General features: G+C 47.9%; 1 protein-coding gene across 1 annotated transcript in view; it reads right to left on the bottom strand.

Moving 5' to 3' along the window:
- The window catches only part of TIAM2 (TIAM Rac1 associated GEF 2), a 111,412-nt gene that overhangs the window by 25,410 nt on the left and 60,957 nt on the right, over positions 1 to 25,045 (bottom strand). Inside the window, exon 13 of the mRNA XM_021693474.2 lies at positions 14,267 to 14,370. Within this exon, the coding sequence (XP_021549149.1) occupies positions 14,267 to 14,370 (104 nt within the window). The remainder of the gene's footprint in view (positions 1 to 14,266; positions 14,371 to 25,045) is intronic.

Genomic DNA, 25,045 nt, shown 5'->3' on the forward strand with positions numbered 1-25,045 from the left:
TTCCCATCTTGGTGTAACGGGAGCCTTGGGTCTGCCTACTCTCACAGCATCCTCTTATCCACGAGGGTCAGACACACAGACTAATAGAACCTACAGCAGCCCCCCTCATCCACCCTGGCTTGGCGCCCCCTGCAGTTTACAAAGCTATTTCTCACACATGGCTCTCTTGATTTCACCTCCTTGAGACCATCATGGAAATGCAGTCCTATTCTTTTTAATAAGGTTATGAGGATTCAGAAGATGAGGAGACTTTCCAAAAGCCCGCCAACCAGGCAGTGAGAGGCTCCAGCACTTGGGTCCCGCTGTCTTTCCACTTCCTGCCTGTCCCAGCAACAGCAAGTTAAGAGACAAACATCTACGTGCTTTTCCCCCGTAGTACAGCCAGGGATGAAATCCTTCTTGTGAATCTTCTCATCTCTTCTATACCCCACTCTCCAAATATAAACTGAAAATAATGCTGTTAGGGATAGCCTCGGCCACGGGAACAATCAGAGTCAAGGCCAAGTGACAGCAACACACGGCCACCGGTGAGGGAGGCACAGAACGCCCAGCAAGCTCGCAACGGACCCCTAACAGTCTCCAGAAGAAACAGCCATGGTGTCTCTTTCTGGGACAGGCAGATGAGAGTATCTGCTCTGACTTGGGGAATGAAGGCGGCTATTTCTGCAAATTATGAATTCTTTAAAAACTTTCCTGAGCATTTAAACTTCATCTATGATCTCTTGCTGCACAGCAAAGCAAGGTGGCTGCCTGGGCTGACAGCCCTGCATGACCCCACGGGAGCTGCAGGAGGACGGAAGCCGGCTCTTCTCACCCACTCCAGTGGCTCGTACCTTTGTGACCCTTTAACAACTACACTGACTTTTTTTTTTAAGATATTATTTATTTATTTGAGAGAGAGGAGAGAGAGAGAGCATGCGAGCACAAGCAGGGAGGAGAGGTAGAGGGAGAGAGAGAAGCAGAAGCAGACTCCTCCCTGAGCAGGGAGCCTGACACGGGGCTCGATCCCAGGACCTGAGGCGAAGGCAGACGCTTAACCGACTGAGCCACCCAGGCGCCCATAACTACACTGACTTCTACTGACTGCTGTTCCAGCAGGTTGCATGGGTCAAGGATGGCTCTCAGTCACTTAGGAAGAATGGTATGGGGGTAGGGAGAGAAGGTCTAGGCCCTATTACTTGTCTGAAACCTACCACATCCTCTTTGGGCTTAAAAAGGCCTGGACTACAATAGCCAAACTATGGAAAGAGCCAAGATGTCCATCAACAGATGAATGCATAAAGATGATGTGGTATACATATATACAATGGAATATTACGCAGCCATCAAAAAAAAAATCTTGCCATTTGCGACGACGTGGATGGAACTGGAGGGTGTTATGCTGAGCAAAATAAGTCAATCAGAGAAAGACAAGTAACATATGATCTCACTGATATGAGGAATTCTTAATCTCAGGAAATAAACTGAAGGTTGCTGGAGTGATGGGGGGTGGGAGGGATGTGGTAGCTAGGTGATAGACATTGGCGGGGGGTATGTGCTATGGTGAGCGCTGTTAATTGTGAAAGACTGATGAATCACAGACCTGTACCTCTGAAACAAATAATACATTATATGTTAAAAAAAGAAGATAGTAGGAAGGGAAAAATGAACAGGGGGAAATCGAAGGGGGAGACGAACCATGAGAGACTATGGACTCTGAGAAACAAACTGAGGATTTTAGAGGGGAGGGGGGTGGGGGGTTGGGTTAGCCTGGTGATGGGTATTAAGGAGGGCACGTATTGAATTGAGCACAGGGTGTTATATGCAAACAATGAATCATGGAACACTGCATCAAAAACTAATGATATAATGTATGGTAACTAACATAATAAAATAAAATTTAAAAAATTAAAAAAAAAAAAAAAGCCTGGACTATCAGTTCTAATATTTGGCTGAAAATAATACCTGGAATCTGGTATCTAAAAAACTGTAGCTTTGGGGCGCCTGGGTGGCTCAGTCGGTTAAGCGACTGCCTTCGGCTCAGGTCGTGATCCTGGAGTCCTGGGATCGAGTCCCGCATCGGGCTCCCTGCTCAGCGGGGGGTCTGCTTCTCCCTCTGACCCTCCCCCCTCTCATGATCTCTCTCTCTGTCTCATTCTCTCTCTCAAATAAATAAATAAAAATCTTTTAAAAATAAATAAATAAATAAATAAAATTAAAAACTGTAGCTTTGGGAAGAAAAATCACAAAAATATGAAATGTAAATTACTTGTTAGTATCCTGACCACCTTTCTTAGGCTTGGATAAAGTGCTATTTGAGTGAGCACAGATATAACCTGCAGGCCCCTTTACTTCTAGTTGTAGTTAGATTTTTTTTTTTTTTGCTAGATTTAAGCAGTGTTTTTTTTAAAGATTTATTTATTTGAGAGAGAGAGGCAGAGCGAGAGAGAATTCCAAGCAGACTCAAAGCATATAGCCTAACACAGGGCTCGATCTCATGACCCTGATATCATGACCTGAGCTGAGACCAAGAGTCAGATGCTTATTAACCAAGTGAGCCACCCAGGTGCCCCATTTAAGCAGTGTTATAATCAAGTCTGTTCCATTACTCTGGATTGTATCTTATTGACAGGGTCTCAAATTAATCATCTCACATGAACAATGTCTGCCTCACACACATTTATCTGAGACTTTACCACCAATCTCTAAAAATCTAACACTGACTAAATAATAGAAATGAGGTCATAAAATTTAAACTAAGACAATTAATTTTAATAAACCGTTTGGCAATTTGATCAACCTTCTAGAAAATGCAAGTCAATAAATCCAAAGAACCAAAGCCATGTTTCCCCAGGAGCGCAGAGCATGGCGGACGGCTGTTAAATCATACACGACAGGCAGGAGCGCGAGCAAAACCAAAAGACGTCAGAGACAACGTGACCGCAACCGACTGTCAATTTAAAACTTTTTTTTTTAAAGCCTCAGACACAGAAAACTAATTTTAAATCTCACCTGAGATTACTGGTTTGATAATCCTCTCTCCATCGTGGAAACTCATCTATAAAACCACGGTGTTTAAGACCTCACTAGGCAACTGAGTGGAGAGCGCAGATGCCCTGCCCCATCCTGGTGCCTGGAACAACAGGCTGATGCTGCCCAGGCCAGTCTTCTCATCTGATCATCCTTTCTGTCGTGGCTGGATGAACCATGAAGGTACCGGATTCTAGAACATTTCAAAGCCAACTCCAACGCCAACTCGAAGCCCCTTGGCAGGACTCCCCGAGTGACACAACATTTGTGGAAACCCTCAGCCTGTGCAATGCCAAGCCAGAACCTTCTAAGCAATTGCATATCTAAGAGCTTCCTCATCTGATATCTGTTTTCTGAAAACACAAGAGAACTTAGGTGGCAGCAAAGAATCAGAGAGTGTGAAGGAAGGTGAGTCACAGAGGAGGAGGGATGCTTGGAGGCTGAACAAACAAAAGAAGGGATAGGGAGGCGTGACAACAAACAAGAATGGAAAGGAGAAAAGACAGAACTGGGGGCATCAAAAACCATGCTTTCAGTTTTCTCCTGTCTCCCATATTAGTGACAAATCTATTTTGTGTTGCCTGGTCCTTCGTGCTGTTATCAAGAACAGCAGGAGACTGATTTATGAAACTAATAATCCAACCTTTCCCCCGGAGAGTGAGAGGCCAGTACTGGAGGGGGTGAAGTGTTCCCAGCGGGGTCCCCAGACCCCCGCTCCCTCAGCGCCTGGCCCCCACCACAGTGACACAAAGTCCGCTCCGAGTGGACACTACAGAGGAAATTGCAAAATGACTCACAACAACTTCTCAGAACTTTTTCAGCAAGTGAAAGCAGCTACCATGTGGGGCTGGGACATTATTAAAAGGTGAGCATCTGCTGTAATGAAAGGCGTGAAGAGAACGCACTGAGGCTCAGATACATCTGCGCTCATGCAGGACAAGCGAAGTCTTCACTGGACTACAATCTCTGACACACAGATTTTTTTTTTTTTTTAAGATTTTATTTATTTATTTGACAGATAGGACATAGCGAGAGAGGGAACACAAGCAGGGGGAGCGGGAGGGGGAAGGAACACAAGCAGCGGGGGTGGGAGAGGGAGAAGCAGGCTTCCCGCGGAGCAGGGAGCCCGACGCGGCGCTCGATCCCAAGACTCCAGGACCACGACCCGAGCCGAAGGCAGACGCTTAACGACTGAGCCACGCAGGCGCCCCTGACACACAGATCTTTAACGGAGGCATCGACACGACTGTCTCAGGCCTCCTAGCAACAGCTAACATCTGGGAATGCCTTTGTGGGGGAGGTCCCAACAAATGAAGGAACAGAGCTGACACCACACCAACCCCCATTCTTGGTAAATACTGACGGTAAGACAGGATTCGTGGCACCCAAAGAGTGGCCAGCCAAAATGAGATCCTAACCGTGGCTGTCATTCCTTCAAAAGACAAAGAAAGGAGCGAACACCAGAGCCTTCGCTGGCTTGCTGACGTGATGGGGCCGGGGTAAAGTTCTCTCGGCCCCAGGGAAACCATGGGATCGTCTGCTTCCTTCTTATCCCCTGAACTGGGCATCCAACCACCCCTCTGGTCCCACAGACAGCTGCTGATTCTACTGAAGGGAGTTCTACAAAATGTTGGCTTGGGGTCAAGATATAGATTTTTGCCCCGCCTCCCCAAAAATCATGTTCTTTCACTAATTACAGAAAATGAAACTCTGAAAATGCTAGAACATCAGTGCATAATGCTGTAATTGGTGTTCAACAATGTAGGAATGTCTAACCACCACCAGCAATATTCTCAACCTAACGGTTTATGCCATCTGGGGCAGGGTTCTTATGTAATAATAGTATCTCAATGTCTCTTAGCACATTAAAATAAGGCCTTACTACTGCCAAGCCCACCACACCAATCAGACCTGAAGATAAAGACAAAGTTCAAAATGTCACTTGGCTAAAGAAACACGGGGCCAGGGGCGCCTGGGTGGTTCAGGTGGTTAAGCATCAGACTCCTGGTCTCAGCTCAGGTCTTGATCTCAGGGTCAAAAAAAAAAATAAAGGAAAAGAAAAGAAACACAGTGCTTTTCATTCTGTAAGTACCTGATAACTATGTCTGTAATATTAATAATACTAAGTCAAGACAGCAGCTAGATTACTCAGGTGTTTACTCAACGTCAGAATTATGAACGTAGAGCTCACTGATTCCTGAGGAGAAAATCTGTGGGTAAACGTCCCAAGCAGAGCGAGCTCCCTAGAATTGCAGTCACTTGTCACATACAGGAGCAATTTCCTGAGGGCCCATCACTTTCATCAGATGCTCAACGGTCTGCTCTAAGTTATTTTCCTCAACCAGGTAAGAGAGTAAAAGATCGGAGCTGATACAGGAATAGAGCACCTAACCATCCTCACTTTCACTTGCCATGACCTTCAACCCCCATAAGTCTTACAGGTTTTTACTTCAATAACTGTGTGAAGAGCAATAAATAATCAGTGCTAATTCTAATTGGTTTCTTCTAGAATTAATTCTCTTTTAAGCAGCTCTCTGTATTCCTGAGGAGAAAAGGCCACACGTCAGGCAAACGCCGGCTGCAGATCAGGCATCAGGGCAGCGAGAGAGGCCGGCGGGGCGTCAGAGCACCACAAACAGAACCAGCACGGGCCTCCACGACCGGCAGACCCGCCCCTCGGCGCGCAAATGCAGAAGTCTGAGGACTCCTCCAAGGACACAGATTTCGGTGTAAGACTTGGGGCCCAGCCCCACGTGTTCTTCCCCCACGACCACCCACGTCCAGCAGGCTTCCCCCCCGAGAACCTGCATGAGCCTGCAAACGGGGTTTACTGACGGGCCCAAGACTCCCCGCTCAGACTCCCTGCTTTCTTCTCCTCCAAAAAGGGAGATGATTCTGAAATTATTCTGTCTCCAACCCAGGAAGCCTAGAAAGAAAAGAAACATGGAGACACAGAGGGCAGGACACCATGGAGGAGGAGGATGAAGGCAAAGGAAGGGGGCGGCCTCGCCTCCACGGCCACTTCCAAAAGCATATGGCCCGCTCTGTCACCAACACAGACCACGGGCGACTTGCCACCACCCCACTGAGACGTGCCCCAGCGGGAGGCAACAGGGGAGGTCCCAAGGAGCGCAGCTGGGGTCCCTCTCTGCCACCCCCCCCCCAAGATGCAGGTGGCTGGCTGGCTGCTCTTCGAACGTGGGCCTTTGCTTGGCCTTGGAAAGGACAAACCCACCCTCTTCCAGTCTCGTCTCGGAGGGGCTGGAAGCAAAATCACGGCCCCCGCGGTTTCGAAGGAGAGGATGAGTAGGGAGAGGCCCACCCGGGGAAATCAATGTGGCAAGCTAGTCTTCACGCCCAGAGAGGTAAAGCCTTCATGTGGCCCGGCTCCAGGGAGGCTCAGGCACTTTCCTGTGAGTCATGGTCCCGACAGTGTGAGGAGGGGGTGTAATTATCCCTTCAGCACTGCCAGTGAGTTCTAGAGCTGCGTCGAGCGACAAGCCCACCCGCCCTCTCGCCGATTCACGCCTTGGTGCCACCATGGCCTCCTGACGCCTTCCTGCTTTTTTTTTTTTTTAAAGATTTTTATTTATTTATTTGAGAGAGAGAGACTGAGAGAGAGAGCACATGAGAGGAGGGAGGGTCGGGAGGGTCAGAGGGAGAAGCAGACTCCCCGCCGAGCAGGGAGCCCGATGCGGGACTCGATCCAGGGACTCCAGGATCATGACCTGAGCCGAAGGCAGTCGCCCAACGAACTGAGCCACCCAGGCGCCTGACGCCTTCCTGCTTCTTGCTCCCTCCCTGGGGTCTCCCAGGATGACTCCCGTGACAACTCGTTCTTGCTCCCAGAAAACCAGGGTGAAGGGGGAAGTCTGGAGGAGAATGAGGAAGCAGGAGCCAGAGGGAGGCAGGAAGGAAAGGGCCGGTTGGGGCTGGGGAGGAGGCCAAATAGGAGGAGGAAGGAAGAGGCTGGAAGGGAAACTGGCCACATTAACAAGAAGGGAAAGGGAAGCCGGGGACCGAGCGGCCTCCTGAAGGCTTCCAGCCTCCCTGAGTCAATGCTGTTGGGCCCAGAGCAAGAGGGGCATGGCCGGCCCCAGGCCAGCCCCCGGGAGCTAACACCCTACAGCCCGGCTTCCAGACCAGTCTCACTGGACTGCCTGAACAACGATACTCTCTACCCGTAAAGGGCAGGCGAGCACGGCTCCCTGAGGCCCTATACCCCAGCCCAGTCTCATTCGACAAGCAGCCCCAGCCTCTGAGCTCCCAGAGCCTCTCTGGCAAAGGCACAGACGGCTGAGTGCTCATCGGGCACCACCATGTTGTTGGCCATTTCTGTGTCTCTGGGCTCCGGTGAGCCCACAGCTCTGCCCGTGGCAGCAGCAAGCCCCTTCCCATCTTCCAGATTGCTTGGGCCAGGGACACACCCGCCCCGCACAAGCCCCGTTAGGACCCAGCCCCACGGCCATGTTGGGAGGGTAGCAGCTGGGAGAGAAAGTGCAGAGAAGTCAACACCATCAACATTTCTTCCCATTGCCTTCTCGTCAACTCCACTGTTTGTCCCCCTTCCCTTGGACAAGCTCCCCCTGCCCAAACTGCTTGCCACGTAGCTACTGGCTGAGAGGGTTCACCTCTGGTTCTCAATGCCAACCCCCTTCCAGCTCACTGCTGGCCCTGCCCACACCCTGCACAGAGATCTGGTTTTCCTCCTCTTCCTTCCTTCCTGCCTTCCTGCCTCCCTGCCTCCCTTCCTCTCTCTCTCTCTCATCTGACACTGTGGGTAACATCTCGAACCCTGCTGAAGAGAGTAGATAAGCGATCCTTGGCAACAAAGAGGACAGGGCTCTTGTGCGCTTCATGGCTCAGCGATGTCCCCTCCTGCCATACCCAGCAGAGTTGGCATCTTCCAGACACATCAGCCCTAAAGATCAGGGCAGACCAGGAGCCGGGCACTAACCCCTGGAGCTAGGAAAATAGTAATTAAAAAAAGAAAAAATTCCAATCAGCTCCAAAGAGATCAGATGGACTTTTAGACTCCCATGCAAACTAAGCACAGTTGCTTCCAACAAATCCACAAACTTGCCGCCAAGTCCCTGCCACATGGATGTACTACGGTGTTAGAAACGCGGAACAGTGCATTTGAGAGCCGGGCAGAAAACTCCGCTCTACTGGATCCTGTACCCACGGCGCCTCTCTAGGCCCTGAAGGGACGCTGCTCTTCCAAAAGGCACAAGTCTGTAAGACATCCTGACAGGCTATGTCTCAGGCTTCACTAAGCTTCTCACTATTCACAGCCCACTCCTGCTAAAGAGAAGGGCAGACCTGACAGATACGATTTTGTTAATCTTTTGAAGCAGCCCTTTAAAAAAGGGTGTCCATCCACGGCACTCTGCGTAAGAAAAACCAGCTCTGAGGCGGGTGGGTTTGGTCTTCGTGCAGGTGACAAACAGCTAAGAGGACCTAACTGCCAGGGCCTTCATTTCCAATTCTTTTTTGTGTCCTGGGACAGCTCAACAGCATCTGACCACCTGATACTCCCTTCAAGAAGACTGGGAAGGCAGCGAAGGCGGGTAAGCCATGTGTTAGGGGCGCAGGATGAGAAAGCATCCGGAGCGCTGTATGTGCATGAGACACATCAGGAAGGAGGACCTCTCAGCCTAACGATCTCTCAAGGGCGTGTGTGTGACTGTGCATGATCCTCTCAACAACAGGCACTGTTACTCTCACTCACAAGTGAGGACAGAGTAAGCTTACACGGGTTGGGTGCCCTGCCCCAGGTCATGCAGTGTAGTCTGGTTGGGCCGGGTTTCCAACCGTCAGGTTGAGACTTCTTTCCATTATATCACTGCCCACCTGGATTTATTCACTGCAAAAGAGGACGCCAAGTCATTTCCAGGGACAATGGGGTCTGCTTAGAGGATGCTATCTCTCTGTTCATTCATATGTCAGGGATTCTGTCGGGAGGACATGCATTTAGAAAAAGGTATATTTAGCTCTTTAAAAGAGATCATGATCCTATTAATCTACTGAGTAGCAGCCATGTAGAAAGACCACAATTCATAAAGAAACTGTATTTTAATTTCACTTTTTAGCCAAAACATCTTACGACCAAACAGATCTTGAAATAATGCAGGAGACTCAAAGATAAAGTAGAAAGATGTACAACGTGAGCCTGCTGGAAAACAAACCATATGTCCAATAATCTTTTCTTTTTGCTTCTTAGATAATGCAAGCTCTTAAAAGGAATTCATGTAAAAAAAACTCAGAAGGTTAAGAGAAGTGCGTGAGCAGGCATTAAATATTAAGGGGCGCCTGGGTGGCTCAGTCGTTAGGCGTCTGCCTTCGGCTCAGGTCATGATCCCAGGGTCCTGGGATCGAGCCCCGCATCGGGCTCCCTGCTCAGCGGGAAGCCTGCTTCTTCCTCTCCAACTCCCCCCTGCTTGTGTTCCCTCTCTCGCTGTGTCTCTCTGTCAAATAAATAAAAAAATCTTTAAAAAAAAAAAAAATATTAAATGCAAGTTCTGTTCATGCTGTGTTCCAACACCTAACCATTACTGCATGTCTCTTTTTTCCACCTTGCACAAATGAAAGGACAAAATAGATCTTAAGCATTATTAAATTGCAAAGAACACAACACACAGTCATCATGCTGTGTATCTCCAGATTCCCAATGCTCTCTGTTCTAGCAACACAACGCCTACAAACTGTAAAAATAATCACTGCCGAAGCTACACTAGGTGATTACATAAAATTTCTTCTAAAAAAGCTGGGGGAAAAAAACCATTTAATCAGGAATAACTAAGGTAAAAACTCTGCTTACCTCGTAGAAAACGGTTTCACTTTTGTGGATTTTCTTTTACAGCATGAAGCCCAATGACTAGCATGGGCTATGCTCCCGGGAAATTTCACAAAGCGGCAAATTATGTATTGTCTTCAAATGACTCCTCTTTTCAAGCGGATTTTACAGAGTAAAAATTTGAAATCTCTGGGCTCTCTGACATATTTCAAAAGGACAAAACTATTTCAGAGATCCACTGAAAGACCCCTGCAAGGTAGGAAGGAGAAAGGAGAAGTCGACAGCGCCACCGAGAAACTAGAATCCAAAAGAAATGCTCGCATCCTTAGCTGCAAAGAGTGTTTAAAGATTACAGTCAGGATTCCCTTCTGGAAAGAAAGGCATCTCTTCCCGTCTGCATAACAATCTATAGACATTTCAGAGTAAAATCAACTTTCCAGACAGAGAGAAAGGAAACCATGCAAGCATGCCTACATTTGGATCAGAATCCACACCCCTGAGATCAAAGCTCTCGCTTACTTACATGCCGTACATAGAAAGGAAAAGTTCAAAGGAACCTGCTCCCTCTGGGAGAAAGGATCACATCTCCGGTCGGCTGTTGGGAAATGAGTAAGACGCACGTTCTCTCACTCTCATCCCCAGGCAATGAAAAAATCCCAACTGTTGTTCCAAGTCACATTCGCGAGGACGTCCAAGCGCCACCAAGCTCTTCCTCCAAGGCAGCGCCGCTGGTTGGGGAAGCGCACCCCCTTCCCCTGCATTTCCACCCCACGCCAAGCCTGCCGGCTCTGGGGAGACGCCAGGTCAGGGCACACCGGGGGACGACAGAGCCACAAAGTGCCACATCTCCAGAGGCAGCTCAGAGACTGCAAAGTGGAATGTAAACCGTATTTCTGCAGAGCCTGCTTATTAGCCCACCTCAAGTTCCCGGAACAACCCAGAGAGAAAGTCTGTCAACCCCCTCACCCAAAAAGAAACTGTTTATTCCTTTCCAAATCCAAACTGTTACAACCGTGCCAGCTAACTGCTAACAATACTGGGGGAAAGAAGAGCCCGCACACAGGAGAGGTTGACAGGGGCATACAAAGAGCTGTTGACAGTAATAGGCACCCTTGAAGAGCAAGAAGGCAATCAGTTAGGAGCCATCTGCAGAAACTGTGGGGCTCTCAAAAGCCCCACTTACAGCTGTGCTTCATCAAGCCAGGCTGCGTTTGATTTTCAAGGGAAATTATTCCTTATTTCAAAGTCTAGAATATTATTAGTAAAACATCCCAAGCAACTCAGGTGCAACCAGGGTCTAATCTGAAAAGAAGTTAATGACCCCTAAGAAGGCGAGAGGGGCCGGAGTGGGAAGCCCGGGAAAAGAGAGGCCAGCCTTCTCTCCGGAGCAGTGACCACCTCCCATGGCCACTGTGGGGCAGCGCCAGGGCGAGCCCAAAAGATCCATGCCCAGCACGTGGACACACACCGTCCAATTCCCAAACCACCCCTGGAAAACAGAAAAAGACTCCTTTTAGGTATAACCTGATGTTTCCAGGGGGCTGAAAATAATAATACAGAACAAAATGTCTTTTTTTTTTTTTAGAGCGAAAGAGTGAGCAAGCATGAGTGGGGGGGAGGGATAGAGGGGAGGGGGCAGAGAGAGAGAGAATCTCAAGCAGGCTCCACGCCCAGTGCAGAGCCCAATGTGGGGCTCGATCACACAACCCTGAGATCACGACCCGAGCCGAAACCAAGAGTTGGATGCTTAACTGATGGACAGGCACTGCTGTCTTTTGATTCTTAAATTCAAAACTTTTTCACTAACATACATCCCAATTATTACTTCTCATGGTCACCGATTCTTCTTTCCCAAGGAACAAAGAACGTGTGAACTAACGTAACTGCCAGGCATTACACTAGGATTGTTGAGAAATGCCCTGAAGTCCGTTATTATGCACAGATGATCTTCAGGTTTGAAAAAGGTCTGATGATGACGACTCTGACTTGAGAGGGACTGACAGCAATGCTCACCACGATGATATTCTCTTTCAATATTTTTGTCTTCTGCGTTCTTCGGTATTTATCTTTTTTTAAAGATTTATTTATTTGAGAGAGAGCAAGTGCACACAAGCAGGGAGAGGGGGAGAGGGAGAGAGAGAATCTCAAGCGGACTCCACACCCAGCACAGAGCCCGATGCAGGGCTCACTCTCACCACCCTGAGACCATGACCTGAGCCGAAATCAAGAGTCGGACACTTAACTGACTGCACCACCCAAGAGCCCCCCTTTGGTATTTATTTGCTTTCTCCTCTAACCATTTTAGCAATGAAAACTAAGTTCAATCAGCTCCAATTTCAAGCTCAACTGCAGCTTTTCCTCCTTTCCTCAATTTCTAAGTGCTGTCCAATGTTCATCTGGTAAATGCTTTATTTCGTTATGACAGGCATTGTTAAATGACGGAGTTGGGGATAGCCTTAACACAGTAACTTCTTGCCTATTTATTTTACCAAATGTTAAAATAAAATCTGGAAAAAAGAACTTCCTTTCCTTCTTAAGAACTTTAATGTGGAACTCAAACAGATTACAACAGACATCATCATCCTTAGCGGCATTAGGCTGCCTCACTGGGCCGGTGCTCCTCGGGCATGCTTACCTTAAATAGACAGCTGAGCTTCTAAAGTGTGTCAGAAATATTTATTTTTTTACAGAACTTTAAGACAAAGCAATCAAGACACATCCAGTTGATGCTCTAGGATGCATTTCTTAAAAATATAATAATCACTATTAACTATGATGTCAGGTTCCCAAAAGTAACTAATCCAACAGAGATCGAACACAGGCATCAGACTAAAAATGTGGACAACTTCAGTTTATTAAAAGATACTGCGTCCTGGGGGCACAGCCAGACCGAGTGTTTCGTCTGAGGAATTGGAAAGAAGAGAAGAGAGATTTTGGAGGAGAGGGATCAGGAATAGGGGAGCAATGCAGGGAGAGGAGGAGGAGGGAGGTCGGGGCCACCAGAACCCACTCCGCAGTGGGCAGGCTCCAACCTAATCCCCTTCTCATAGTGACCATCAGCCCCGGGTGTGCCACATGGCTGCCCCCCAAAGGGACCAGCCCCTGGTGGTATCAGTCTAACCCAGCAGACTGTACTGTATTTGGCAGAGAGAGCACAAAGCAGGGGGAGCTGCAGAGGGAGAGGAAAAAGCAGGCTCCCCACTGAGGAGGGAGCCCCACGAGGGGCTCGATCCCAGGACTCTGAGATCATGACCCGAGCCGAAGGCAGATGCTCAGCCAACTGAGCCACCCAGGCGCTCCCATTAAGTTGTCCTTAAATACCTGTCAGAGCTTATATATCTCCATTCTTATATTTAAGATAAAAGCAAGGAACTGAAAGCAGAATTATAATGTCAAAATCAACTAAAACTGGACTGTGTGTTAAAACAGCTCAGGTGGACCAGACCATTTCTGAAAGGATGTTCGACGAACAATTAAAAATGTAGGGAAGGCATCACAAGTGTTGGCGAGGACGCGGAGAAATCAGAACCCTCAGCCACGACGGATGGGTGGCACAGCCCTGTGGGACGCACGGGAAGAGCTCCACATAGAGGGGCCACGTGACCTAGCAGTTCCACTCCTAGATGCGTGTCCAAGAGAACTGAAAACAAGGATGCAAACAGGTATTTGTATGCCAATCTCCCCGCAGCATTACTCACAACAGGCGAACGGTGGAAACGAGCCAAACGCCCGTCAACAGATGAACGGGTAAACAAAACGCAGCACGCACAACGGAATCGTATCGGTAGCCTCCGAAAGAAGGGGAGCTCTGACACACGCCTCGACACGATGAACTCTGAAAACACGATGCCATGTGAAATAAGCCAGAAACAAAAGGACAAATACTGGTACGCTCACACATGAGGGACCTCGAACAGCAAAGGGCGCAGGAAGTGAAATTTTGAGAGGCGAGCCGGGGTCGCGGTGGGTGGGGGAGTTGTGAATGGGGAGTTACAGTCTAATGGGTACAGAGTTTCTGCTTGGCATGACGACAAAGTTCTGACATGGGTGGTGGTGGTGGTGGTTGCACGACACTGTGAATGCACTTAACACCTCTGCAGTGTGCACTGAAAAATGGTGAAAATACCAAGTCTCATGTTTTAGACCACAACAAAGTGACAACATTCCAAAAATAATTTATCTGTGGGCAAAAAGAAAAAAAGAAAAAAAAGGAGGAAAGCAATAGAGTCATTAAACATAACTTTTAGAACACCTGAGCATAGACTGTCCTTGTCCAACTGTCCTAACATACTTCGCTTGGAATAAATAAGGAAACTATTTCCATTAAGGCAAAAAAAAAATAGGTTTCAGCGGGTGGACTGAGGGACAGGATATCCCCATCTCCTTTCCCCACTTCGGGTGAAAGGGGGGATTCATGCTTGTCAGCCAGGTTCTTCTTTGGGATTTGGGACAGCATCTTACCCCGAACGTCTGTCCTGTTCTCTCCCCGTGGGGGACCTGGGCCAGCGCGCCATCGGTCTGACTCCTTTTCAGGCCAGTGGTGACGTCAGGGACGTTGCTGAAATCTGCATAAAAAGTGACAAAAACACACATAAAAGTGAGTTTGGCCCTTTGCAGAGAATCATGGTGACTGGTTTAAGGGTTCAGACAAAGAGAGGGAGGAAAGGCCAGAGCGCCGAACGGCACCTCACCATCACCGAAGGGTCTCCTGCAACAGACCCCGGCTCCCGCTAACGAAGAAGCCACATCTCCTGCCGCTCTCAGTCAAAGGCGGCCAGTGACCAATCAAGACAGTGACTTCAGTGCCTGCTGCTGGGCAAACTACACTTCACTAACCTCTGATCTTAAAGAATTTATTTAGACAAAGAATCAAATGGCAGTGACCATCATGGGTACTTCCCTCTTTTGGGAAAATCACCAGGGAAATCTTGGACAACCAGGGATGCAACAGCATGGACCCTTATTACAACCCACAACTTGCTCATTTGATAGCTTAACTTTCCATTTTCTGACATCGACCACAATTTTATCCTAAACTGAAAGTCCCATGAGGAACAGCAAACCTTTGTTAACTTCCAGAGTAAGGGTTAGGAAGTAAGATCAAAGCTAAGTAAAGCTTTTTTTTTTTTTTCCCCCCCCCCCCCCCCCCCCCCGCCCCACCCCACCCAGCCTACAACCATACACACCTGCCAAGCCCAATTCTTTTCAGTGGCTCTCAAATTAGCAAATTCAAGAAAGATGGAAAGACTAGCCTGTATCATAATATAACGCAGTTTTCATTCTAACTCTTGTATTTGGTAGATTGTCCCCTCAATCAGGTGAAATCAGATGGTTTCTAATCCCTGTAGCTACAAGAAGAAGTCACTGATCTTGAACCTGTCCAAGTTGATCTAGGCTGACCCAGCATAGATAGATGTTAATCAGGCATGATGGGGGCCAGGAAACTGGTCTCTAGGAGACCTTTAGAAGCTATGGAAGCCCTAGAAAGTTGGTAAAACCCATGGATAGGAATGCTGGTCCACGATCCATGCTGATATAACCAACCACTACACAGATACTTGATTCTAAGACAAGAGGAGACCTAAAGAAAATACCTGAATGATCTACAGAATTCTGGAGCTCTAATTTCTTCTTACTTTTACCTCTTCCAAAACCCTCACCCTACCCAGAAAAGGACCAGAGAGTCCAAGTCACACTTCTTATTGGCATAAGTTAGCTTGGATAAGGCAGTGCTGATGACAGATGCATGAGACATCCCTGGGAAAATTTCAGATAGCAGTGACAGGTGGGAATACTTGGGTTCGCCTCTCCCAGGCCCCGAACACCACATCACAAAGGCAGTCCGGTCACAAGCAGGCTGACCGCATGGGAAGCAAGATGAGTCCCTGAGCCAAAAGCAACCCACCATTGTTCCTCCGCCACTGATCACCTCCTTGGGCTGCTGGGTGCACCTGTGTTTAAGGGAGACCAGCCTACAAGATCCATAAAAGAAAACAGACCGTGTTCCTACTGTATTCAGCACAGACACACCTTTTCGTCCATTCAACATTCACTTTTTGAGCACCGGCTGTTTTCTAGGCGCGGTGCTAGGGACACAAAGATGAATGAGACGCAGTTATTACCCTCAAAGTGAGCTTCTAGCCTTGGAGGAGGTGAAGTGTCACAGATGATGTGAGAAAAGTCCACGCAGTAGGGACAGTCAGGAAGGAAGTTACTTCTGCAAAGGACCCTAAAAGACTCAATAGCAAAGGAAACACTTGAGCAAAGACTTTAAATCTTGGGGGTATCTATTTGTCTTTAAGGCTAACAATGACCAGTGGGGAGAGAAAATTCCAGAAGCAGGAGGAAGGCAGCTGAGTGAAGGCAAATCACAAGAAGAGCGCAGCACCTTCGGGAAACATGCTGAGCGTAGTTGCGATGGAGAAGGGAGGGAAGGTGCCCTACATCAGAGGAATCGATAAAGGGCAAGACCTTGGGAAAAAAACAGGTCAGAAAGTCACCACAACACTGCAGGCATGAGGTGGAGAGACCCGGATGAGCTCAGAATAGAGTAAGAGCAAAGAAACTAAGTGAACACAGAAATGTGAGCAGGCAGACCCTCCAGGTCTCCTCTTTGCCGCCTGTTTCATAGCTGATGATATGGAAAGGAGGTGTCAAGGCAGAGCACCTGGTTTTACGCCCCAGTGACGGGGCAGACGGGGAACAGGAAGGGCTGGAGCGGAACTCATGAGCTTAGCTTTGGCGGTTCCAAGCCCGAGACGCACATGCGCCATCCGATTGGAGACGCTCCGGAGTCAGGCCGTCTAGGAAAGTCTACGGGGGATGTGGATCTGGAGTCATCCGACTGTACCTGGCAGAGAAGCAGCCCCAGGAAGGACGCACAGAGTGAGACCAAGGAGAGAACCCTGGAAACACCAACGACAGTGTGTGGGGGAAGAGAGGTCCTCAGAGGACACACCTGTCTTCACTCATTAATGCCAGAGGAGCGGGGGCAAAGCATGCAAGCCCTAGAGTGAGTGCAGCAGTCCCTCACCCAGGTAACGGAATCAGGGTTGCATTACGGCTGCCGTTACCCTGTCAATAAAGAGCGTCCGTATTCCCAAAGAGCTGCACTGAGTACAGGAATTCAGACACAACCAATGCGTCTATTCATGATGAGGATTTCTATAGCACCTGCTGCACAATCAGATACGCCCTGAGTCCTGGGGATACAAAGATGACGGAGACCTGAAGTCCCCTGAAGATCTGAGAGATGGCACATGGGCATGAGGAGCTCTGGAGCCGGGAGGAGCCAGATGGATGGTGGTGAAAATAACACGGCTGATGTCAAAAGCGGGTGCCAAGTGGATTCTGAGTCATCTATTCAATATATTCACAAAACTTTAGAACCAAAACACTGAAAACTCCCCAAACTTTTTACCTCTTACAAAGGCAGAATGTTTACGTTGTAACAGAACTCTGGATACCCTTTCTGGATCACAAGGCTTTGCCATGCATCGGTGAGGCTCCCCCATCACCTTTGCTACCCCTTGAACTTTAGAGAGCCTTTGGGTGCAGCTTAGATCCTCCCAGAGGCACGAGCTTAAACAGAATGGATCTCGGAACCAGCTCCCACTGAGGCTCGCCCCAGGGATCCAAGAGGCGGAAGTGGTTCTGGATGGTTCCTGAGTTCTGCCAAGATAGGCAATCTCAGAGCTGTTCCACCACCCAAATTTCACAGAGGCGGAATAGTATCTGGGTACAGACAGAGTCTCCTCAGTGACTGACTCCTTTTCCAACCCATTAGCAACACGCGAACGCTGTCCTAGACGCGACAAAGTGCAGGGGAAGCCAAGCTTGAGGGGCCCCAGCTTCCGACCCCAGCTCCGGGAGCCTCAAATTTCACCAGGACCTGTAGCCCCATAAAAAGGAGTGTGCCCTTAGTGTTCTAGAGGAGAAATGAGAACAAAGTAGGCCCTGGGAGAGAAGAGCAGATTGGCTCTTCAAAAAAAAGAAAAAGAAAAAGAAAGCGTAGGCCAGTGAGATTCGAATGCTGACTTACAAAGCGGTTTTAAACAGCAACTGCACTGACATCCTCTCCTAGGTGCCGAATGCCTACGTCTAGCCCCGCTTACACGCGGCCACGTCCTGAGCACCAGCTGCTGACGTGAGTCAATCTGTCCTTCCGCTGCCAACCAAAGAGCTGGCCTCTCACCTTGGGAGAGCCTCTCGGTGCGGTCATGCCCACTAGGACACGAGGTAGGGCACCTCTTCCGACTCGGAGGGCAGTAAGCTTGTGCTTCCCGCCCAGCCTGTGCACACTGCGCTCGGGCACAGAAGTTCCGACGCGCTCCAGAAGTCTTAGGCCAATACAATTGTAAATGATGAAAAATAGCAAAATTGTAAGTTCAGGTCAAGGTATCGATTTTATCTCTGGCAAATACACCCCCGTGTCTTTCTCTTCTCCCTCACCGTGGAAATTAACAAGCTGGGGTGAGGTCTGGCCCCGTGAGACACGTCACATGGCCAGCAAGAGCCTCCACTCGGTAGCTGGCGTAACAGATTGCGACGTGCAGAGCCACAGCCTCGGCTCCTACACGAGGCCCTGCTCACTCCGTTTACGCATCCCCTCGTCAGACGGCTGCCGAGCTCGGCACACCCACTGGGTATACCAGGTACCACGGCAGGTGCTGCGCCTGAGACCAGGCTCAGCCATCTCTCTCCTTCAAAAACAAACAAGAATGCCGGCACACGAGGCAGGCGCTCCTGGAAGGTGACTGTCCCCGCCCTCCTGCAGCCCTGCAGGTCGCCCGCAGACGACCAGGGACCTGGGAGGCTCCAGGGAGGAGATGCCTCTCAACTCGGTGTCTTCCCGCCCCGGGCGTCAGGACAGAGCCGGCTGGTGCCACTGTAAGGCCAAGCAGCCAGCAATCCCAAATCCCTTGCGATGTGACCTGTGTTCAAGTCACATCCCGGGGATCAACTTAAAAACACAAACATCAGGACACGCTCGTGTTCAGGTTGCCTCACCCACGCAGCTGGGAGTGTGAATTCCAAGTTTACGTTTACAGTACTTCCAAATCCAATTTAGCACAGCTAATATGCAGGCGTTCGGGCTCTGCCATTTATTTCCCCCATGCCGTAAGAAGCGCCAGGCTATGCGGGTGCTAATGTGGATATGCCCGTGGAGGGGGAATTCTCCAGAAATGGGTGGCAATTGGGGAGTCGTGGAAGGGCTTGGGCGCATGGTGGTAACCCTGCCGGTCTCCAGCCTGCAGCTCCTGCTCAGGAACTCTCACTCTGCTCAGCAGGTAGCCACAAAGTCGGGCTCGCCGAGCTGGGCCATCGCCTAAGCCTGGTCTGGCTGGCCACATCCTCTTCCTCCTCCTCACTCGACTAGGTGGCAAGGAAGAGGCAAGAAGTCCTTCCCAGTCCCCAGCCAGCCACCCAGCTGGCTGCCAGCAGAGCCCAGACATACCAGGCAGCTAGCTGCTGGCTGTGAGGAGGGTGGGCAGGGCGCTCTGCCCGTGTGTAAGAGAGGCCTCCCTCCAGAGAGATCCAGAACCCCCTCGGCAAAGTCTGGGAAGGCCGCCTGCATCCTCAGAAACAGCAACTATCTGAGGAATTGAGTTAGAGTCTCAAGATGCTATCAAACCCTGAGGCCCAAAAGAAGAAACTAGAATATTTTCACCTGTTAGGCACCAGAAGACCTTTTTGAGAAATGGATGGTGACAGTCATAGCATCAGGGAAAACTGCTTCAGTCTATGGGGTGAGGACTCATGTGAAGTACACTAAATGGAGAGGCAATGAGAATGGAAATTATTTTTTTTTAAGTTTACTTAAGTAATCTCTACACCCAATGTGGGGCTCAAACCTACCACCCCAAGATCAAGAGTCGCATGCTCTTCCAACTGAGCCAGGCAGGCAGCCCCTGGAAAATTATTTTTAAACTATGCTTTTCATGCTTCAAAACATGAACACTATAGTACAGATTTTCAATATCATAACATCCAAAGCCCCCCTTTTCAATACTATTCTGAACTAAAATTCATACACAGCTTCACAAGAAGCATTATAATGCCCTACTAGTAACACAAGGAGAAAAATGAAAGGAAAGGAATTTGCAATGTTTAAAAATGTGCGTTTCGATGTGCAAATGCCTGTTTGCAACCACTCTAGAAGCCTGTCCAACATTTGCACTGCAAAGAATCACGCTCAATATCTCAGTGTCCTCACAGACCCAGGCCAGGGTGTCTTGGTGGGGATTCAAATGCGTTTGGGGTGCTGCCATCAGGGACCTGATTTTCCAAATGGGCACAAACTTTTGACGAAGCTCTGAGCAAAATAAACTACCCTTGGTTTATTGGTCTGCTGCTTTCCTAGAAAATTCAAAGTAGCCTGTAGCTGTGGGGAAAAAAATAATTTGTGTTCATTTGTAAAATGAAGCCAGTTCTTGATTCAGATAATTACGCGTGTTTTCATCTACATGAAAGTCCAGTGGAACAATTCCGCAGTGTGAGAAATGAGCTCGGACATGCAGGACACCCAGCAACCACTGGACCTGGGACCAGGACCACTAAGTGCCATATTCCTCCAATTTATTATGAAAACCAAAACAAACCCGTACACTTCCAAAACTGGTGGGCAGGGCCCCCTCCACTGAGAACCACCTCTGCCTCTCTCCATGGTCAAGTGTCTAACTCCACCTCCGGGAAGGTCAGTGACACCAGACGAGACAGAACGCACCACAAGCCCAGAGCCAAGAGCAGGTGCAATGTGGATATTAGCCTCCTCGCTTCCTGAAGAAAAATGAAATATGCTAAAGAAGGCGATTAAAAAGGTGTTCAGATAAATAATGGGACTCTCATCTTATGCTCAAAACAATGTTTTAGTTGATTAATCATTAACCCGCAGGCTCCCCTCTGAGGTGAAAACTATAGAACGATGATCTATGAAGATGACTGGAAAAAGAAAAAAAAAAAAATCAAAAAAATATTTTCAAAGAATTTACAAGTAAATAATAAATGGTTTCATTAAGTTTTATACTCCCTTGTGGCATTACAGTTGTACATCTTTGACTTTTAATAATTTTGTATCTACTTACGTTCAGAGAACATAGTTTGTGGGATTTATGTTCTTAATCTACTTGATCATATTCAATTTCTGTTTAATTTCTCAGAATTTCTACTATGTAACTCCATAAATGAACAGCCTGTAGAGAATCTATAAATTTTAGACCCGAAGACACGCTTAGAAATTATCCAACTGAATTCCTTCACCTTATGGATCTTTTGTGTTCTTTAAAAAAGCGTGAATGCAATTTTAAGAAAAGATAAAGATTTTGGTAAATCAACGCTGCCAGTGGAAGAATACAGCATTCCCTGGATACTAAATCACATTTTTTTTCAGTTCTCCAAGCTTCACCCACTGTTGTAAAATTCTGCATTAGTGTCCACCACGCACAGTTTATCACAGTGCCAAGAGCACACTGAACATCGAGTTCATTTGCACAGAAAAGCTTAAAATCTCTCAACTTTTAAGGTTCAATGTGCAGACCTTGTATAGCATTATTTTTAATTAACTCAGATTCCCCTCCATTTTACTCATCCTTTTTACGTAAAATGCAGTGATTTGTGACACCTTTCATTCATGGCATTTCCTATATTCTGTGATCTAGGCAAATATTACTCATCATTGGTCAGTGAAACAGAATGAAAATAAAACCATTTAAATGAAACAGATGGACTATTCAATGACAGAAAACAGTAACTCTGAGTTGACCACATGCAAAGACCGGTCAAGTCTCACTGCACCATTACCAAAGACATCACCCACTGACACCATGTACTTCTGCTACAGATAAAAACTGATCAACTTTTCTGAAGATATCTGGGACTCTACATTTCATTATTGTTACTATTCTTGTGTCAAGAAAAATCAAGGCATCTGTCTGAATGTCACTGTTAAACTTGCAGAGAAGTGTATTCTATCACAGCATAAATACCGTGCCAGAAAAATGTAAATTTCACAAATCTTCCAAATCCTTTTCACTTGAGGTCACGTTCCAATTGGTGATGTTCCTGACAATGCAAGATCTCTGGTGACAAACAGAGAAAAGCAAAGACTGGTAGTAAATGTTTCTTACCAGCAGGCTGCCATGATTTGAGTCAATTATCTTGGGACAACTATCCTCAGCATCTGAAAGAATCTTTAGAGGAACAGGAAGATGGCAGGTGTTTTCAGGGTAGGTGCAGGCCACAACCAGGCCAATCACAACATAAAAGAGAAGAGGGGAAGAGGGAATTAGGTGCACCCGCATTCTCATTTTCCAGGCAGGCTATGGCTATGACAGAGGTATGCACTTAGCCCAAAGAAAGAAGGCAAAGGGCTCCCATCGTACCTTATCGGGGTCCCTGATGAAATAAGTCAATGGTAAAAGGGATCTCCAGCCAAGGTTTCGGATCTAGCAGAAACTGGTATCCATCAGAGCTGGGAAGACCCCCGGATGACACACACTTCATTAACATTCGGGGCACAGAAGAGACACCACCGTATTTCAGACACTTAAGAACTTTAACAAAGTTTCAGAATTGAAGTTCAAAACCCCTACAAACAACTTAGATGAAATTCTACTTAAAGACCCTGAGAGGAAACCTAAAACAAGAGCACGCACAGATTCTGGCGGCGGCGGCGGCGGGGGGGGGGGGGGGGTTGCTATAGGAGAAAGCACGCTGGAGTGACACCTTCCAGGAAGGCTAATGCCGGGCAGGACGGGAAGAGGGCAGAATCGAGTACCACAGAGCCATGAAGAGGAGTCCATGACTGATGCATGCTACAACATGGATGAACCCAGGAAACTTCATGCTAAATGAGACCAGTCAGTTACAGCAGGCTTCGTGGTGCAGGACTCCATTTATGTGCAATAGCCGGAACAGGCAAATCCACAGAAACAGAGACTAGATTAGTGGCTGTCAGGGGCCGGGGGGAGGGGCGGCGAGGAGGTGAGTGCTGACGCGTACACGGTTGCTTCTGGAGGTGAAGAATACATTCTGGAATCAGATAATGGTGATGGCTGCACAACTCCATGAATATACTAAAAACCACTGATTTGAACACTTGAAAGGTGAATTCTACGGTATGTGAATTATACTTCTTTCTTTAAAAAGAAGGTAAGGATGTTAGCATGGATCTTACAGGAGAGACATCAGAGTTCAAGTCCACCGTAAGGTGATTCCAAAGAACCAAATCACACAAAATATACAGTCACATTATTGCAATGTTAATGAAAATCAGTGTGAAATATCAAAAAAGGCGTAAGAATGCGGACAGTGAAATTACTTCTCAACAACAGACCTTCCCCTGAACTGAGAAAGCCCCAATCACAAGGTGGTTGGCTACCAATCGCCAGCCTCCAGGTAAGAACCCAGACAGGACAGAGGGCCATTATCAATCCAGTTAGATCTAAATTTGCTTTTTTCTTTTTTTTAAGATTTATTTGAGAGAGAGAGAGAGCATGAGAGAGGGGGGAGGGGCAGAAGGAGAGGGAGAAAGAATCTCAAGCAGACTCCCCGCAGAGCAGAGAGCCAGATGTGGGGCTCCATCTCACAACCCTGAGATCATGACCTGATCCGAAACCAAGAGTCCGATGCCCAACCCAATGAGCCACCCAGGTGTCCCACATCTGAATTCGTTTTACCGCAGAGGCATGTTCTCAATGGATTGCACTCTACAGATGTTAATAGGCAGATATTTAAAAGGAAGAAAAGTAATTAAAATCCAGACATTTTCCCTACCTGGAGGGAGAAACAATAAGTTACAGTTCTCTCCCTCTCTACCACTGACCATGATTTTGTCCAAGTTACCAGCAATTTAATGTGTCTCTGTGCCTTAATTTACCCAGCTGTGAAAGTAAAATGATAATAACACATCTCTGCTCCATCATAGTGATGTTAAGGGGTAATTAATGCCTTTAAGGTTCTTTGTGATCTTTGGATTTGAGTCAGCCTATCATTACAAAGCTTTAACAAACACCTTCTCTGCAGCAGTCAAGACCTGATGCTATTTAAAGAGGTAATGAGATTTGTTGCAAAACCAAAATGGAATGCTTGACCCATTACTTTGCTTTTTTCACTTCGCAAACTTTTGTAAGAAATGCATGTAGTCCTTTCCATTGGTGCTTTAAGCCTATTAAATAACTGAATTTCAGAGGGAAAAAAAAAAAAAAGCTAAACTGTTTTGTCAGATCCTTCATTTCCAGAGTTGAGGAAACAGGAGTTAGAGGAACCCACCCAAGGTCAGGCACAAGGTCGGAGCTAGAATCCAGATCCCTTTACTGCAGATCCGGTCTTGTATAAATGTTACTACCCTCAAATTAAACTTCAAACACATCTCACTATCAGCACTGACCTACAGACTGTTCCTTTTTAGTTGTGGCTTTGGTTTATCTGCCAAAAGAATCCCATGTCGTGGGCACCAATCAGCCCATGGAAGTTACAGAGCAGCACAGACTGGGTTGTGAGCTGTTCTCCTGGGACAAGCAGCCACTCACTGGAGCTGGGGCATACGGTTTGGCGAGCAGCATCCCCGGCCATCCCAGAGTCCCCCCCCCCCCCCCCCCCACACACACACACATGCAGATGAGCAGAGTCTTCAGCTCTGAGACAGTCTCAGCACACATCCCCTGTAGTCAGATTTCTAAAGAAGAAAATTGGGAAGCTTCTAGGTGTGCTCCAGGATTCATTTTATCCCCAGAATCCACTCTCAGGAACACCACCTTTACGTCACGTTAAGAGACTCCTATGAACCTTCTTTTCACTTAATAGATATTTGAGGGAAACACGTGCTATTCCCAAGAACAGCGCTAGCTGCCCTGTCTTAAAAATCTTGGTATTCCTCAGGGCACCTGGGCGGCTCAGTGGGTTAAGCGTCGGACTCTTCATTCTGGCTCAGGTCATGATCTCAGGGTCATGGGATCCAGCCCCGCACTGGGCTCTGCCCTCAGGGCAGAATCTGCTTGTCCCTCTCCTTCCCCCTCTGCCTCTCCCCTCCGCTTGTGCTCTCGCTCTAACAAATACATAAATCTTAAAAAAAAAAAAAAAATAGTCTTCAAGGTCCCTGTTTTTCTTTTACTTTTTTTTTAAAGATTTTATTTATTCGAGAAAGACAGCAAGCGAGGGTGTGCACAAGAGAGAGCAGGAGCCGGGGGAGGGGCAGAGGGAGAGGGAGACTCCCTGCTGAGCAGGGAGCCTGACATGGGGCTC

The sequence above is a fragment of the Neomonachus schauinslandi genome, chromosome 8 (genome assembly GCF_002201575.2).
Source record: "Neomonachus schauinslandi chromosome 8, ASM220157v2, whole genome shotgun sequence".
Taxonomy (NCBI): domain Eukaryota; kingdom Metazoa; phylum Chordata; class Mammalia; order Carnivora; family Phocidae; genus Neomonachus; species Neomonachus schauinslandi.